Source organism: Cornus florida, unplaced genomic scaffold (assembly GCF_030987335.1).
Source record: "Cornus florida cultivar Cherokee Brave unplaced genomic scaffold, ASM3098733v1 CherokeeBrave_3.0.0_Hap2_Chr05, whole genome shotgun sequence".
In the NCBI taxonomy this organism is placed as follows: domain Eukaryota; kingdom Viridiplantae; phylum Streptophyta; class Magnoliopsida; order Cornales; family Cornaceae; genus Cornus; species Cornus florida.
In genome coordinates this window covers 61,616,675-61,633,053 of record NW_026775575.1, presented here as the reverse complement: position 1 = coordinate 61,633,053, position 16,379 = coordinate 61,616,675, and the positions used below count along the sequence as shown (strand labels likewise).

The 16,379-nt window shown below is 35.6% G+C and overlaps 1 protein-coding gene and 1 pseudogene across 1 annotated transcript; both read right to left on the bottom strand.

Annotated features, from left to right (window-relative positions):
- Window positions 1–2,821: 2,821 nt before the first annotated feature.
- On the bottom strand, window positions 2,822–2,991 carry LOC132310529 (U2 spliceosomal RNA; annotated as a pseudogene).
- A 6,956-nt stretch (window positions 2,992–9,947) lies between these two features.
- Window positions 9,948–13,124, bottom strand: LOC132306617 (transcription factor bHLH62-like). Its single transcript, XM_059804079.1, has 8 exons — window positions 11,742–13,124; window positions 11,439–11,651; window positions 11,279–11,344; window positions 11,119–11,187; window positions 10,961–11,032; window positions 10,686–10,853; window positions 10,446–10,545; window positions 9,948–10,357 (listed from the first exon to the last, which is right to left on the bottom strand). Exons 1-8 carry the CDS (start codon window positions 12,711–12,713, stop codon window positions 10,320–10,322), a joined length of 1,698 nt encoding a protein of 565 aa, XP_059660062.1. The 5' UTR covers window positions 12,714–13,124; the 3' UTR covers window positions 9,948–10,319.
- Between the last annotated feature and the right edge of the window lie 3,255 nt (window positions 13,125–16,379).

The following is a 16,379-nucleotide window of genomic DNA, read 5'->3' as shown; positions in this document are numbered from 1 at the left end:
TTCCATATTTATTTTTGATATCTTTAGTGTCCAAATAAAATAACAATTTAGTTAATTACGTGACAATTATATGTAGGATTCAGAATAGGAGTAGGTCAATTTGATCTGACAAGAGTATCGTTACTCTAACAATAAATAATAAATAAATACATTAGTGATTCATTATTTTTCCAACACAATGATATAGGTATGGTTTTCACCTAAGTTATATAAATCGAGAATGGAGCATGAAAATGGTAAAATTAATTCACAAATAGTGGGAATTGAAGAGAGAGAGAGAGAGATTGTGTGACTTAGATCTTCACTAATAGTTTTAACTTCTAATACGATATAAAAATGCTAAGTTAACTTAATTGAGCCCATTGAAAAAAAATAAAAATAAAAATAAAAAAAGAATGATTATTTTTATACAAGTCACATAAAACGAGAGCGAGTGTGAAAGTGACAAAATTAATTCACAAATAATGAGAATTGAAGCGAGAGAAATATGGTGACTCAGTGAAGTCTTCACTAATAGGTCTAACTTCTAATACGGTTTTATACCAAGCTAACTTAATTGAGGGTATTATCATATTTTACACATAATATTTTATTATTTTAGCGCTCAGAAAGTGCAATAGAAGGGTAATACTACTTTGTAATTGGGTCAAATTCATTTGAAACTATAGTATTTAAACTGAATAAAACGTATTCATAGTTGGGCCTAGTTCGTTTGAAGCTTAGTACTCAAACCTAGTCAGTGGGCCTAATTCATTTTTAAAATTTTATAAGTTTAGTACTCAAACTTAGTGGGCCTCATTCATTTTCTAAATTTTAGTACTTTAATTTGGGCTGGGTGCGCCAGGCAAATGCGGCACTAAGGTCCAACCAATACCAAGCTTACTATGGTGGGACCAAATCCAACTATTGTTTTGGTGTATGACTGGAGAGAATACTTTATCAAAAAAATATGACTGGAGTGAATACTTTCTCAAAAAACCTCAAAAAGAAAGATAGACCAGGCGAAGGCAAGGCCTCATCTTTTATAACTATCCTCTGCTTCCAACTTTTCCCTCCCATTCGATGTGGGACAACTGCCCCTACGAATAATTTGACTCTTTGTCTGTTGAAGAACACACATTCCATGGCCAAGTATCAGTGAGCACCAAAAGGTACTATCTCTCTCTTCGCCAGTAAATTTGAGATTGTTTGTTGTAATTTACATGAACTATGTTCTTCACCACTTATATATATTTTTACCAAATTAATATGCCATCTTGAGGGTTGGTTTGTATCCGTTTGTCCTGATCATCATCAATGTCTTCCTAAGAAAAAAAATTAAATGGAGTTTCAATTGTGTCCAGAAGTTCTATAATGCATGAATGAACTACTGTAAACCTTGTTCCATGTTTGTTTGCCTAGAATCTTCATAATTTGGTTGAGGAAATTTTAGTCTGCAGTCTAGTGGTGGTAAACAAGTTTTATAGGATGTTGATTTTTGTATGAAGCAAAATGGATTCTTTTAGACTAGTTGCCCCTCGTGTTTGACCTATGTTCGGTCTCTTCTTATGTTAAAATTGTTCACTCAATGTCTGAGCTGTGCCTTTCTTCATAAAAAAAGGTGACAATGTAGGAATTATTTTGGTGACCCAAAAAAATATTAGGGATGAGATACCATTGATTAATTGATAGGTCAATTTATACACCGACTTTATCAGAGAAACGGAAAGTCCTACCAATTCTGCTTCGATCTCCTTCATTATAGCTGTGGCCTGCTTCCAAGTATAACCATTGCACAAGTACTAACTGAACAAGGAGATTCTTTGTGATGATTCAAAATTTTAGTTCTCGGAGAAGCTGTGTATGGCTATCCATTGTCTTGTGTTCCTCTACCGACCTCTTATATAGGATTAATTGAGTGACTTTTTTTTGTGAGATTGGAGTCCAGAGCAGCCCGCTGAAATGGTTCACAGACGGGTCTTTTTTGTGTTTGCCGATGGGTACATAGACCACAAGGCAAGTTCATTATCCAATTTCAAATTACAATCTGATGAACTAACATTACTTAGAAGATTCCATTGTTATATCTTCTCGATTTACTGTTTAGCTGCTCGCATTGTTGCATCATTGAGTTATATGTTTATTTGATGCAATATGCACACCAAAAATCACATACCAGCACAAATCTTATGATCTTGCAAGTGGAGCATAACTGATATCGATCCATGTTTCTTGCTTGACTGATCCTAATGCTATTGCTTGGCAGTTGGCCCATGAATGAAGGGATCGTAATTTCATTATTGTTGTTTTTGCTGATCTTGCACACTCTAAATGGAGCTACAGTCTAGTAAAGTTTTGGTGGATGATTTGAAAATAACCACCATTCACAGTCTGGTGTGTTTTACACTTAAATTGCAGCAGTGGAAGGTGATTGTCTGTTGTTTTGATGTGTTGTTCAGGAAGGTGTAAGAATGTAGAGTGGTGTCTATTGATACTTGGAGACTTGAGAGGAAATGGTTATCACAAGTCCTTGGAGGATTTACTTTATTCAATTGCTTACTTGGTTTTGGATGTCATTTCTGGCTTATTCTGATAGGATCTCTTGAGCTTCCTCTATTGAAGGACCTCTTTCTAGGGTAGAGAATGAAATTTCTGATTCCATGGGAGGACAACTGATGCTATCTAAAGCAGTGTATCTTTTCCTCTATGGTTGCTTCTAAATTTTATGACAATTTTTTTTTTTCTGTTCCTGTTACCATCTTATCAAGGAGACTACACCCTTCCTGTTACCATCTTATCAAGGAGTTACCATCTTATCAAGGAGACTACACCCTTGGGAAGGAAGATCTAATCTCCCATTCAAAATTTTGATAATTGATTTGGTACTGTGGTGCACCCTCCCCTCAAAAAATAAATTTAATATCATGTGGGGTCATTGGACCACGTATCAAATATTAAACTGATGAAAACAAATGCTACATTTGATATTATCCAAAAGGGAGAGAAATATATGTTTTAAACTTCAGCAGGCCTCATATTTTATTACAAACTTCTGTTTCCAAAATCTCTCTCCAAAACCGATGTGGGACAAAATGCACATAACTAATTGTTCACTTGGCTGAAATAACAACACATTCCATGCCATGGCTTCACAGTATATCACTTCGGAATCACACCAAGACAGTTCAAGTATCAGCGAGTACCAAAAGTTACTCTCTCCGGTACGTACTATATGATGGTTCACAGATGAAAATGGGTATCCGATACCTGTTCTTGTTACTCCGTGTTGAATTTGTTAGCTTATGTATTTGTTAATTTACAAGTGGTTTTTCTGCTTATCTTTACGGATCACAAGTTCTAGTTGGTAATAGTAGATCATTTGAAAAGTAAATTTGAGATTTTTGCTGTAATTTTACATGAACAAGGTTCTTCAAATAAGTACACTGCTAAATTTGCTGTCATAAGAGTTCGCAGCCTATTTTACATATGTTTATAGAACAATATTATGCCTTCTTGAGGCTTGTTTTTCATATCCATTCGTCAATGTCTTTCTAAGAAATAAAGAAACCAACTTTCAATTTTATTCAGAAGTTCTCTAATACAATAACTTTTTACTTGTAAAGAACGGCTGATGATTCTGAATTTTAATTTTCAGATAAGCTGTAAATGCCTATCAAATCTCTTATGTTCCTCTAAGGACCTTCTATGTAGATTAATTGAATAACTTTTGCGTAAGATTGGAGTCAAAAGCTGCCCACTGAAATGGTTCACAGTTGGTCTTTTCTGTGTTTTAGTCTCACCACAAGGCAACCCTATTGTTCATAGTCCAATCTTAACCTACAATTTGATGACTTAGATGAGCATAATTTTTCTGTCTTCTTGTTTGAGTTACTTGGTTAGTGCGCATTTTTGCATCATTTATATGGACTATATTGTGACATATATATATATATTTTACCACAAGGGAGCCCCATTGTTCACTTCAATGATTTTTTAATTTTAGTCATCGTAGACACTCAAAGGCCCCAGCGTCAAGCTAAGCTACTGCAGTGGACCTTCTCCTCAAAAAATTAATTTAATATCGTGGGAGTACTAATAAGAACAGGTATTACACTTTATCTTAACCAAAAGGCCAAGTATGCTTTTGCCAATTCGAAGCCTCTCATTTTATAGTTAACTTCTGCTTCCATCTTTTCTTTTGAAAATCGATGTGGGACAAAACACGCATACTACCTTAGCAAATTGACTCTTGTCTCAGAGTTGAAGAACACATATATTAATTCACCATTTATCACTTCAGTATCACATGAAGACTGTTCAAGTATCAGTGAGTACCAAAAGGTACTGTCTGTGTTTGTGGTACCATGTGATGATTCACAGATGAGAATGATATAAAACTTACAGGCCAAATTTTATTTTATTTTATTTTTCTTTATGGATCACAAGTTTTAGTTGGTAATAGCAGATCATTTCAACAGTAAACTTGAGATTGTTTGCTGTAATTTACATGAACTATGTTCTCCTTATAACCACATTGCTGTCATAAGAGTTCTCACAACATTTTATTTATTTTTATGGAATTTATTTGCCTTGTTAAGGCTTGTTTTGGTATCCATTTTGTCCTATCATCGTTGTCTTTCTAAGAACAAAAAAAACAAATGAAGTTTCAATTTTGTTCAGAAGTTCTCTAATGTCATTGTACAAGTCCTAGGATTAGGAACTTTGAGATGTTGATGAAAATAGATTTTCTTAGATGGTGGTAAATTATCTGAGTAAGGAGATTCTTTCTGCACAGTTTCAACTTATAAAGAATGGCTGATGTTCCGAAATTTTATTTCTCAGATAAGCCGTAAATGGCTGTCAAATCTCTTATGTTCCTATAGAACTTTATGTAGGATTAATGGAATGACTTTTGTGCACGGTTGGAGTAAAACGCCGCCCACTTTTTTTGTGTTCTAGTCAACGGTGTTCATTATCCAATTTCAAATTACAATCTGATGAAGCAAGTTGAGCATAACATCGCTTAGAAGGTTCTGTTTTTATTTCTTCTTGATTCAGTTTACTTGTTAGCTAGCGCACATTGTTGCATTTTCATGCAATATGGACTGTATTACGACTATCTGGATATATAGATACATCGATGAAGGTGTTTATCTTCAATTTTGACTGTTTCACTCAGAATCGTTCATTATCATTCCTTATCAACAACTAGCTTAAATGGCTTCCATTTTCATTCTAAAACCTTGTCGAAGTGACCCTGCACACACAGCACTTAAACTATGTGTTACTTGGGGCTACCATTATTCTGCTATTGGTGATTTTATAATTGCTTTAGTAGTTACATTTGCACTTTTGCTTTAAGCTTGGCGAAAGATATTCGATTCAATCAATGCTACATGTACTTTTTTTTTTTCTTTGATTTGGAGGAGTGTTCGCATATCAATTCTACATTTGCTCAATATATAGTTAGGATTTTCTGAGATAAGTGTATTTGAACCATCGTATGACAAGGAGAATCTTTGGAAAAAAAAAAAAAAAAAAAAAACTTGTAAACTTTAACCAAAATAAACAATATGAAGCTTAGTTTTGTCCATTAACTCCAAACAACGTTTTAATTTTGTTAAATTTGATGCATTGTGGAGAGATCTTCCAATTATACAAATATCAAGTTTAGAAGACCTTGTGTTACTGTACATAGTGTTTTTCTCCCAAAAATATATAGAACATGTTAGGACTTGTTAGTGATGAGGCCTCGAATAATTTTATCACTAAGGATGTATATATGGGTGATTGGGGATTAAAGAGTCATTTATGGATCTATGATACTGTTTTATCCTACATTGAAGAAACTACATCCTTAGTGATATATGTGTGCTTGTGTGTGTATATAGTTACTACTGTTGTATCTCAATGTGAGTTCTGTATGTTTGAAAGTGTAAAGACTACATTTTATCTCTTTTAGCTTAACAAATTTATGTGTGCTTGTGTGTGTGAATAGTTACTACAGTAGGTTATATTTAGCGCATACTGGTGGTCAGTTTTGTTTATTCAGGGAGCCATGGAAGATGAGATGACTTTTCAGGAAGAGGGAATGATTGCTAGAATTATGGAAAAGAAGGCTCCGAAAAGCAAATTTGCACGGATGAGAAAAATGATGGACTCTTGAACTAAAAAACCAGATGATTGTGGAGAAGAGTTTGATTGTATGCCCTGAGAGTCTGAGTGGAGCAACTGCTTCTGTTTCTTAAAAAAAAATTTCTTGCAAAAGTTCTGTGTAGAAAAATTTGGGAAAATCAATTTGCTCTGGCGGGAAAATGTGAAATGATGCCAACTCCCAACTGAAAAAGGAAAGAAATGATAGCAATCTAACATTTTATGAATTGTTATTCCTGTAGGTCATTAGGTCTTAAATCATTGATTATGTCTTGAAAATTTTGAAATTTACTTGTTTTTTTCTTCCTGAATGTCTTTTTTAATGTACAAGTATGAAAGTAACTACTTTGTGTAAGAATAATGTTACAAGATTAAATATGTATCTAGTTCACCCTCTTAACACCGCTCTTAACAGCGCACATAGGCGGGACTGCACAGAAGCTTGTGAGAGCAAAGCAGATATCTGTTTTCTCTTTCGGGAAAGATAAGAACAGAAAGGAACCTTAGGGCATGTTTGGTTCACTTTTCTAAGGACTATTTTCCATTTCCAGGTAATTAAAAAACAGAACACAGTATGAAAATTTGTTTGGTCCACAGTTTTTGGAAAAATGAGTCAAAAAAATGCAACTTATTTTTCTAATTTTTGTGAACTGTTTTCTGTTTTACGAGTTCTTGAAAACTGTTTTAAGAATGGAAAGAGATTAATGTGAATTTGGCAATGTTAAGCATTTGTATACATCTGTTTCTCAGCACATGTAGTTTGTTATTAGAAGAATGACCATATAATTTGGGATCCTATGAGAGCAACACTCATTGGATGTATAAGGAAATGGTGATATTCAGTTGCTTTTATTTTGAAAATGAAAACCATTATGACCTTTTTCAGTTGACAGTGAGAAACTGAGATCAAGAGGGTCACAAGGTCCCTTAGGTAGGGGTATTTCCAACCACCTCCCATTACTTTGAGCACCTGAACTTTATTTGGTTGGTACATTTTGGCCCACAAATTGAACATTTGAGGCGCGTTTGGTGAACCAAAAAAAAAAAGGTAAAAATTTCCAAACACCGAACAGAGAAAGGAGGGGTAAAATGTATGATGGTGACACAGATAAATGGTTCCCAAACAAATGATCAGGGATGGTGAAAATCTTGAATTTTTTTGCAGAAAAGCAGAATGGTTACAGTTGGAGAGCATGATATATATATTTTTATGGTTGGTGAAATAAATGATGGTGGTCTTTCACAGCCTGTGTTTTCTCCCCTACAAAGGAAAATACCCACCCAGAGTGAAAATGCCATAAAAGAAATAAAAGGTAGCAGAACAGTGTCAACTTGATTAATGGGGATACCCACCCTAATAATAATCATTATTGTACCCTACAAAAAAAACAACCAAAAACCCTTCAGTCTCTCTCCTAACCAATCTTTCTTGGCAGGATTTCATTTTCTTTGTCATTTTTTGAGGGAAAATCTGAAGCCGATTTGCGAGGATTCGACGCTTGTCATTCCCTTGTAGGACATGAAATTCAGGATTTGACAATGACAATTGACCTGGTAACTAATTCCCACTCCTAATATACCTCCATAATTTTTTTTCCCTAGGGGGATATATACCCTTGTAAGCAACAATAATACCCTTGTCGCTCCGTAAAGGCAGAATCATCAACTAACTTTATTAATATTATGTTTTTCTAAACGTATTCTTCAACCGTTGGATTAAGAGATTTTTCTAAATTTCTCAATTTAACATTTAAAGAATGTGTCGTTGTGAAAGTGACTAATGATAGTTGTTTTTTAAATTAAATTTGAGAGTTGAGGTTCACTGTGCAATTTGCTTGGACTCAACTGATGGAAGTGACTCCTAAAAGAGGGCTGTAGCTTTAAAGAAGTCATAAACAAATAGGAAAGAATTCAATGCAATGTCACTCACCACTAACAACCTTGAGCATAGGGTTCTTAGCTTGTTCATTTACCTTCTTTTTCAGTGCACAAAGAGAGTCTTTTAGGCCACATATGGTGATTGCTTATCATTACTTAGAAAAGATAGCAAAGTGATTAGAGGCAAATTAACAGTAATTCCTTCTTCTTCTTTTTTTAGGTGGATAAAATTGAAAAAAGAAAAAGAAAAAATCTTTAGGGCACACTGTTGAATCTTATAATGAAGACATAAATTTTACCTTTATTATGTAATGAAAAACGTTTCCTAGTTGCTACTAGTACTTGAGATAAGGGAATGTGGTAATTCAAATGCAAATGAGACAAGGACTACCTAATTAAGGTTTTATTGTACAAGAAAAAATTATAACCTTCGTGTAATAAAAAGTGAATCGTTTTCGTTAACGGTGAATGATTAGACCGGACATTTAAGACAGAATCTTTTATCAAACGCCTATCTCTCTCCAATTATAAAGATGTGAATGTGAGTAATCTTTATGATGGTAAATGATTAGACTGAGCAATCTAGACATGATCTTTGGTTATGTTGTTTTCAATAACCTATCAGCAAAACATCAAGAAAACTCCATTCATAAAAAGACATTTAAGCTTGAATAAACAGCCAACTTACTTTAATATTAAAAATAATAATAATAAAAAATAAAAAACTTTGAAATTTCAACTGCCAGACACATCTTACACTATGATTGGTACTATTTCATCCTCTTGTGGACAAGTCTGTCACATAAACTTTTCCCCCCAATTTTATAATTTGTTGGTTAGCTCTTCCATGAATAAATATCATTTCCAAAGAATCTTTTTGATAATTTAATTACACTAATTTGAAGACCAATAATACAACTCTTGATAAATAAAAAAACAAAAGGCTGCAACAAAGAAATCTTTTGTTAAACCCCAAAAAACTGGATTTTTACTAACCACCTCTCATGACATGATTAATCTATTCTTAAGGGTATCTTTCCATTCCTGAACTCCACTACCCTAACCTTTTTCCTATTCACAATAGTATTTTTTTTAAAAAGTTGATAGAGATATTAAAGCCCTTTCAGATTCATTCATTGGGCTCCTAGTCAGACTCTCACCAATGCCACCCTGGGATTCTTTTGATGGTACTATTATTTTATCATCTCACTTATGCAAATTGAATAGTCCCAACCTTTCCGTCATGGGTTTCTTCTCTGCACAGTAAAAAGATACATGCATATATATTATATGTGTGTGCATGCGCGCGCACGTATTCTTACTTATGTATGTGAAGAGATTGTTTCTTGACTCAAACTTATGACCATGGAGCAACCTTAACGTCGCGTTAAGGTTCACTTTTACATACATATACATATGTATATGTATATATACGATTAATCAAGGGCATACGACTCTCGTTACGAATAAAGTTAAATATATGTAGTTTTTACCTTTAACTCAAACTCGTGACCCGTGGATCACAATGTAACGAACTTAATGTTGGGTCAAGGTCCATCCCCCCATACACACACACATATATATATATATATTATAGAGAGAATAGAAAGTACTCTTTTTGGTTAATGTAGGGAAATTACAGGAGCCCAAAGTGCGCCAGAAATGGTGGTTGACTCCATCTAAAGCTAAGCCAATGTCTTAATCATTCAAATTAGACTTTAAGAGAGGAGAGAGGAGGCCCACTCAGACAGCTGGTTACAACATAAGTTACAATCAAAACTCACCCAAATACGCGTTTTAACAGTGGAAAAATATCACTTAACCAACACGAAGATTCGCAATCAAATCCCAATATTTCGTGTCAAATTGATATAATAAAATTTTATGATCTGTAATATACAATCAATGTCAAGTGGGGTTAGATGGAAAATGAAAGCTTGTGGAATTAATATAACATTTCTCATTTTCTAGTCAAGAATATATCTTACAACTGGTGCTTTGTGACTTGGCACTACTAAAACGTAGACATAATACAACTGTTTCTAGGATTATACATTGGATACTTATAAGAAACTTAGCCCCCAAAAAGAAAGACAAAAATAATAGAAGACCACATGATTCACAAAAATAAGATCAAAATATAAATGATAAATACTTAGTGGGAAAAAGGTAGGAAAAAAAAAAAAGTTATTTTGATTGGGACCTAAAGATGGATTAGTAGTCATCCACCAAAATCTCTTTCTATATACAGCAGCCTGTCTCTTCCTTTGAGTAGTCTTGAGTCAAGGGATCAAATGAAATTGGTGACATCACAGCTCAGTTTTCATATCAGATGCTTGATTCAAGCCTGTGTGTTGAACAGTTACTTGGTTATCAATCACTACTACATATTATGTATACATTTTGTTATATATATTGCTGACTTTTTCCCTCACCAGCAAAGGTCTGTGAATGAAATGTTGAATCTTGATTTGGGTTCTGTCCAAAACCCATATGGACAATGCTCTGCAGATCATCTTCGCAGAACGCCGAAAACTGAACATATCGGATTCAAAGGTAGAATTAGATTATGAAAATATAAAAAGGGGCAAAAGGACAAGCCCAGCGCACGAGACTTTTGCCATTGAGGGGTCTGAATAGTCCAGATGTACGAAAGTGGTAAAAAGTTAAATCACCTGTGGAAGACCTTGGCCGAATTCATCAAGTGGAGGTAATTGCATGCCGTTGGACACATTAGGATGATGTACGTGTGGACTTTGGTGGGGCTGGTGTGCATAGAAAGGTAATGCTGAGGTATTTAATGGATATGTTGGATGAGGCAAGGAGACATTTGGCTGAGATATCTGGAATTTGCAATAACACAGTCACACACACACATCAAGTCCAATTTCAATAAATTCGGACAGTAGCAGACACAGAAAAGCCATTGTATGAAATGTCATGAACTTACATCCTTTGGGAGGAGACTTTCCATGTTAAAATCCAGAGTTGAATTCACTGTAGCTAACTTCATAGACAGGAACTACAAAAAAAATTCAATACCCATTAAGTGATTATACTCGAAGACATTAATTCTGATCCCCATTATGCAAATAAATCTGAGTTTACCTCGACTTGGCGTTGCAAAGATTGTACATAATTTATAATTTCATCCAGCATTAGCGCCTTTCCGGTGACCTACAATGTGAATTTCCATGGCTAAGTTAGTAATGGACCTCCCACTGATCTTATATATGACCAATATGTCAAAATTAGTCTCTCTACACACCTTATTGCAACCTGGTACAAGGTCTTGGAGAAGCTTCATTCTTTCACTGATCTTCTCTCTTCGAACCTGCCCAAACACAAAAAAATTGGCATATCTAAGTGCTAAGCTGGCCATTGTTGGGATGAAATGAACACGCAGAGAAGTGATTTGTAATTCGTACTCTTTCTGCGAGACTATGGCTGTCAGTGGCTTGACCCCTCCTTGCTCTCACATGAATGTAGTCCTTTGGTGGCTCAGGAGGCTTTGGGCTGCTCTTGGCTTCATCCCCTGCACCCTTTGTCCCCTCCTCTGTCTTTACACCGCCATTTTCGTTTCCATTCCCTTCATTCAGTTTGGATCGCTTTGAATTCGTATCATCCTCTGCTTCTACTACCTGAAGACAAAATTTTCCGTGGAATTATTGAATTATGAACCAAATTTGGAAAGGAAAATTGGGATTAGTTTGACTAGTGCTAGTGTATACCTTAGTGGAAGATTGAGGTGATGCAATTTCCTTTGATTTTCCTCTGGAAGCAGCTTTTCTTTTCCTGGAATTCAAATCCACTGGTGTTCCAAATCCATTTTCCTCAATTGGGATTTGCTCGGAAACAGAGGACTCCTCATTAGGACTGTGGAATTCAGCTCCATCTCTTGCAACAGAATTTGATAATTTGCTGAATTTATTGTCAGTCACCATTCCCAAGCCATTGTTTGTCCTCATTTCCACATGGGTTTGCTCGCAATTCTTGTTTTCATGAACACCCATTGGAGATCCAGCTGCTTTCAGAGAAGGACTGCTCGAAACTCGTGGTAAATTTGCTCCTCCCATTAATGGGCTTGATCTATAAGGAGATTCAGCATTGTTCAACCCCAATTGGCTTGCCCGGCCGTTGAAACTGCGGCTGCCGAAGCAAGAGAACTTGGCAGCCCTCTCGGCAAACCCGGGGTCACCGGAGAGTGCCGGCAAGGTGGCCTTTGCGGGCATTGAGTTTCCCAAATTGGGCAAGTGATCCATAGTTGGCAAATGCAACTTTGGAGGTGAATTCAAAGGTGTGCTATAACATGTAGTGTTAGTGCTATTACTCCCACCGCCACCACCACCGCTACCAATAATGTGAGAAGCTGCAGCCATTGTTGCCGCCAGCAGCGGCTGCGACTGGGGCGAGATCTCTCCACCGGAGTTGCAGATGATACCCAGCTTTCCGATGAGTTCCCGGATTGCGTAACTGTCATTGGACATGCTGGAATTGGAGACCGCCGGCGAGGAGACCATTGAGCTGAGAGCTGACTCGAAGTGGGTGTACTGTTCTGTTGTTGATTTGTCCCAAATGGGATTGAAGAAGCAGTCGGAAGATTGCTCCGGCGAGCAATTCAGAGTCTGCCATGTGGGTATTTGCGACGGTTCGAACTGTAATGGAGGTTGAATTCCAGCATTGAGGAAGTACTCTTTGTCCATTGAAGAAAAGGGTTGAGACCCAGATGACAATTCACAAGAATGAGATTGAACTTGAAGAGAAATTGAGATTGTTGATTGTGTTGGAAGATAATGAGAGAGAGGAATTAAGGTGTAACAAACAGGGGAAACAGAGGGAACAGAGGAGTGATTTGGAGGAAAGGAAAGGAAAGGAATTGTGGGGTTCAAAATGATGGGATTTGGGGGTGTTAATGAAGGAGAGGTTGTTGAGGGAAGGGAGATTGTGTTGGTGCTGAAAAAGCAAAGCAAAATGCAGAGAGAGGAGAGAGAGAGAGCGAGAGAGGGAGGAGAGGGGGAAGGTTATTGGTTGGGCAGTGATGAAGTTATATAGCTAAAAAAGAAAAGGTTTGTTTGACCTTTTTGTACTAATTATTTTTTATGTGTCACTTTCTCTCTCTAAACTCTACCCGTGGAAAGCGGGGAGAAGGGGTTAATGCCGGGCCTGTAACGTTAAAGCACCAAAATGTCCATTTCCCTCCTTGAAATTACCACTTCCTTCTTCCTTGTTCTCGACCAGAATGAGAGAGAGACTGGGGAATTGGGACAGAAGGAAGGAAGTGTATTTTTCTTTTGTTTGGACAAACTTTACACAACACTGCAATACTTGTAGGACTACTTGGTTGGCTTGAGTAGTCTTTATTTATAGTGTATTTAAGTGTATCCATATATATATATATACACACACACGCATACTTGATACTACAAAAAAAAGCGAAAATGATATTAGCTCACCAATCATCAATAAATTCATTCACACTGTGTATAGTTACTACCACTAAAAGTGTCTATATATATATATATATATATTACTACTACTAAAAGTGTAGATTTTTTCTTTTTGAATAATTTAATTTTTAAATTTTGATTATTTATGCTTTATGTGAAAACCAACCAGCGATTTACTTATACGAACTTATTCCTCCTTGTTATACATGTACTTGTTTAATGAAATTATTCTATCGATCTACTATAGTAAACTAACTTTTTAAAGCAATGATGTTTTCTTTTACTAAAATTAGTCGAAATCATTGAAAGGTAATAAGATTAGTAATTTTAGTTAAGGTCATAAGAATAGTAATTTTAGTTTACTTTCACCAACCTTTATATATATATATATATATATATATATATATATTCGTAAATAGAACAATAAAAGCACACACAAGCAAAACGAGATTTAGGTACGTCTACGGGCGAAGAACGACTATCATTATTTCAAAACCTTAATTATACACTCTTTCTCTTCTCACAAACTCAACTAATTTTTTCTCTGTAATTATATCTCTCTGTATACCTCTTTACCCAAACCCATCTCTATTTGTAGAGTTTTCAAAACCCAATTCCTTATTGAATTACCATATCAGTCACAACTCCAAAATAGAAGTGTAACGACGTTTTTGGCAACCCGAAACTAGAGACTTCTCAGGAGGTTACCCATCCTGATACTACTTCAGGTTAAGCATGCTTAACTCTGAAGTTTTGATAAGTTCACGGTCATCACGACTTTAAACGCGTTATGTCAAAAAAGACTATTGAATCTACGTATAGCACTTGTCCCATTCATACCTAGACGATGTGGGATTGTGCACTTATAACTCGCCCAGTGTGTAGCCTACTGGTGCCACCTGCACATGCTCATACACAGCCGCCCACAAGGTCGCCACAAGAAGCATCCCAAACAGAAAAGACAATTAATTTTAATTTCGAACCACAAACCCAACAATCTCTACATTGGCTCGAAATTATTCTTCACATGTTCTCTATAGTTCCACCTCGAGTGAAGGTCTCTCCACTTTAAACTTAGCAACTTTTTTCTTCTTGTCGTTCTTCGTCGTTCCACCATACATATCCATTCCAACAAATTTCAAGTTCAAATAATTGAACCTGGAATCTACTTTCTCATCACCAAATCGAAATTTTCTTGTTTCTAGAATAAAGGTTAGTGCTCTTGTAATTGCCAAGACTTCTTCATTCTCTTGTCGCTTTTAATCCTCCAATCTAGTAAATCTTGAAATAGGCTTCTATTATGTCTTAATAATTGCTCCACCTAGCATAGTATCACGGCCGGTCATGGGGCAAGGCAACCAAGGCTGTCACCTAGGGCCTCCAGTTTGGAAGGGCCTCAAATTTAGTACCATAATTTAATATAATAGTATATGTATGAAATATTACTACTTTCCATAATTAAACGTAACCAATCTTTTAATCAATTAAAAGACATCCATTTCAGGCCATAATTTTCATAATTAAAAGTCAATACATAATCATATATCATGTAAATTTATGGCAATAAATAACTTTCAAAAAAAAAATTATGAAAATAAACACGTACTTATAATATCAATTTATATATGGAATACAATAATTACTATGGTAAAAATAATTTGTTTCTATCCCTTTCCTTCAAAAGAAAAAAAGGATTTTGTAATGTTTACGATTTTTCCCTTTTTCCAATTTCTGAAATTTTTTGAATTTTTCGAGGGCGATTTCATCTTTTCTCGTTTTCCATGCCGAATACCGTGGAGTGTGCCGAGTATGTCCGAGAGTTGGTTGGGGTATTTCTTTGAGTTCAAAACTCTTGGAAATGCACCGGTTACCATTTTGGCATTTTTTTATTTTTTAGGCAGAAAGGTTCCGGGTGGAACCTATCACCGGAATTGTTGTGCACGGGGGCTATGTCACGGACCCATTGCATTTTATGCATAATTTTATGTTGGTAGTTAGATTGTGTGGTAGTATTATAACTAGTACATGTATATGCATTTTGTGGTGGAGAAATATTGTCAAAAAATATTTTAGTGGTGGGACCCACCACTTTCTTTTTTTATGGTCATGAGGCCATTTAGGCCTCAAAATCTCTCCCTCTCGTTAGATCTCTCTCTCCCTACCTCCCTTTTTTTTCTTTCCTTTTATTTATTTTTTTTTTTTTTTCCTTCCTTCTAGATTTCAAGCTTTGATTATTCTCCAACCGTTGGGAATTTGTTGGTGCCGTTTGCGGTGAATCGGAGAGTTCGTTGAGATCTACGCTTTGATAAGAGTTAAGCACCATTTTGCCAACCATTGGATTTTCAAAAATTGGGCATAATTTGGGGCTTTTTGTATTCTTTGAAGTAGGGATGTTCTAAATCACAAGTTCTTTGACTTTTGGTGAATTAACCTTTTTAATTTGATTATAAGCATGCTTAATTTGACTATTTTGCCTATCACTTTGAGGGTTTGTGTACAACTATGCTCTATGTGACTATGTGATTATAAATACATGATATTTTGAACAATACGATGAAGTATGCTAAATTAAAATCAATGTTTGCATTGTATGTGTGTGGAAAATGCTGAAATTTTAAGTTTTGCCAAGTGATGAGATATACCTACTATGTTGGATGTGTTGGAATCGTATATGGGAGTATGATGTGTTTTACTTCTAGAATTTTCGTAAAGGCATGCATTGCATTCGCTTGGTTGGATGGTTTGAATTGAAAATTGTAGTAGTTGTTGTTGTTGCTATATTTTTTCCCTATGGCATGATCCCTTACTTCTTCATACTATACTTTATTTGGATTCACGAGGTCATTAAGAGATATGTCTTAGACACCTCCTACTGAGCCGTTGTGCTCACCCCTTCTTTATCATTTTAGGGTTTTAGAAGTG

What these genes read in the sequence shown, in the direction of transcription:
- LOC132306617 (XM_059804079.1), bottom strand. Translation starts at nt 12,713, where the DNA reads ATGGACAAAGAGTACTTCCTCAATGCTGGAATTCAACCTCCATTACAG. An exon ending in TTGTACCAGGTTGCAATAAG is followed by an intron (nt 11,188 to 11,278) that starts GTGTGTAGAGAG and finishes TTCACATTGTAG; the next exon opens with GTCACCGGAAAGGCGCTAAT. An exon ending in AAAGTCTCCTCCCAAAGGAT is followed by an intron (nt 10,854 to 10,960) that starts GTAAGTTCATGA and finishes TGCAAATTCCAG; the next exon opens with ATATCTCAGCCAAATGTCTC.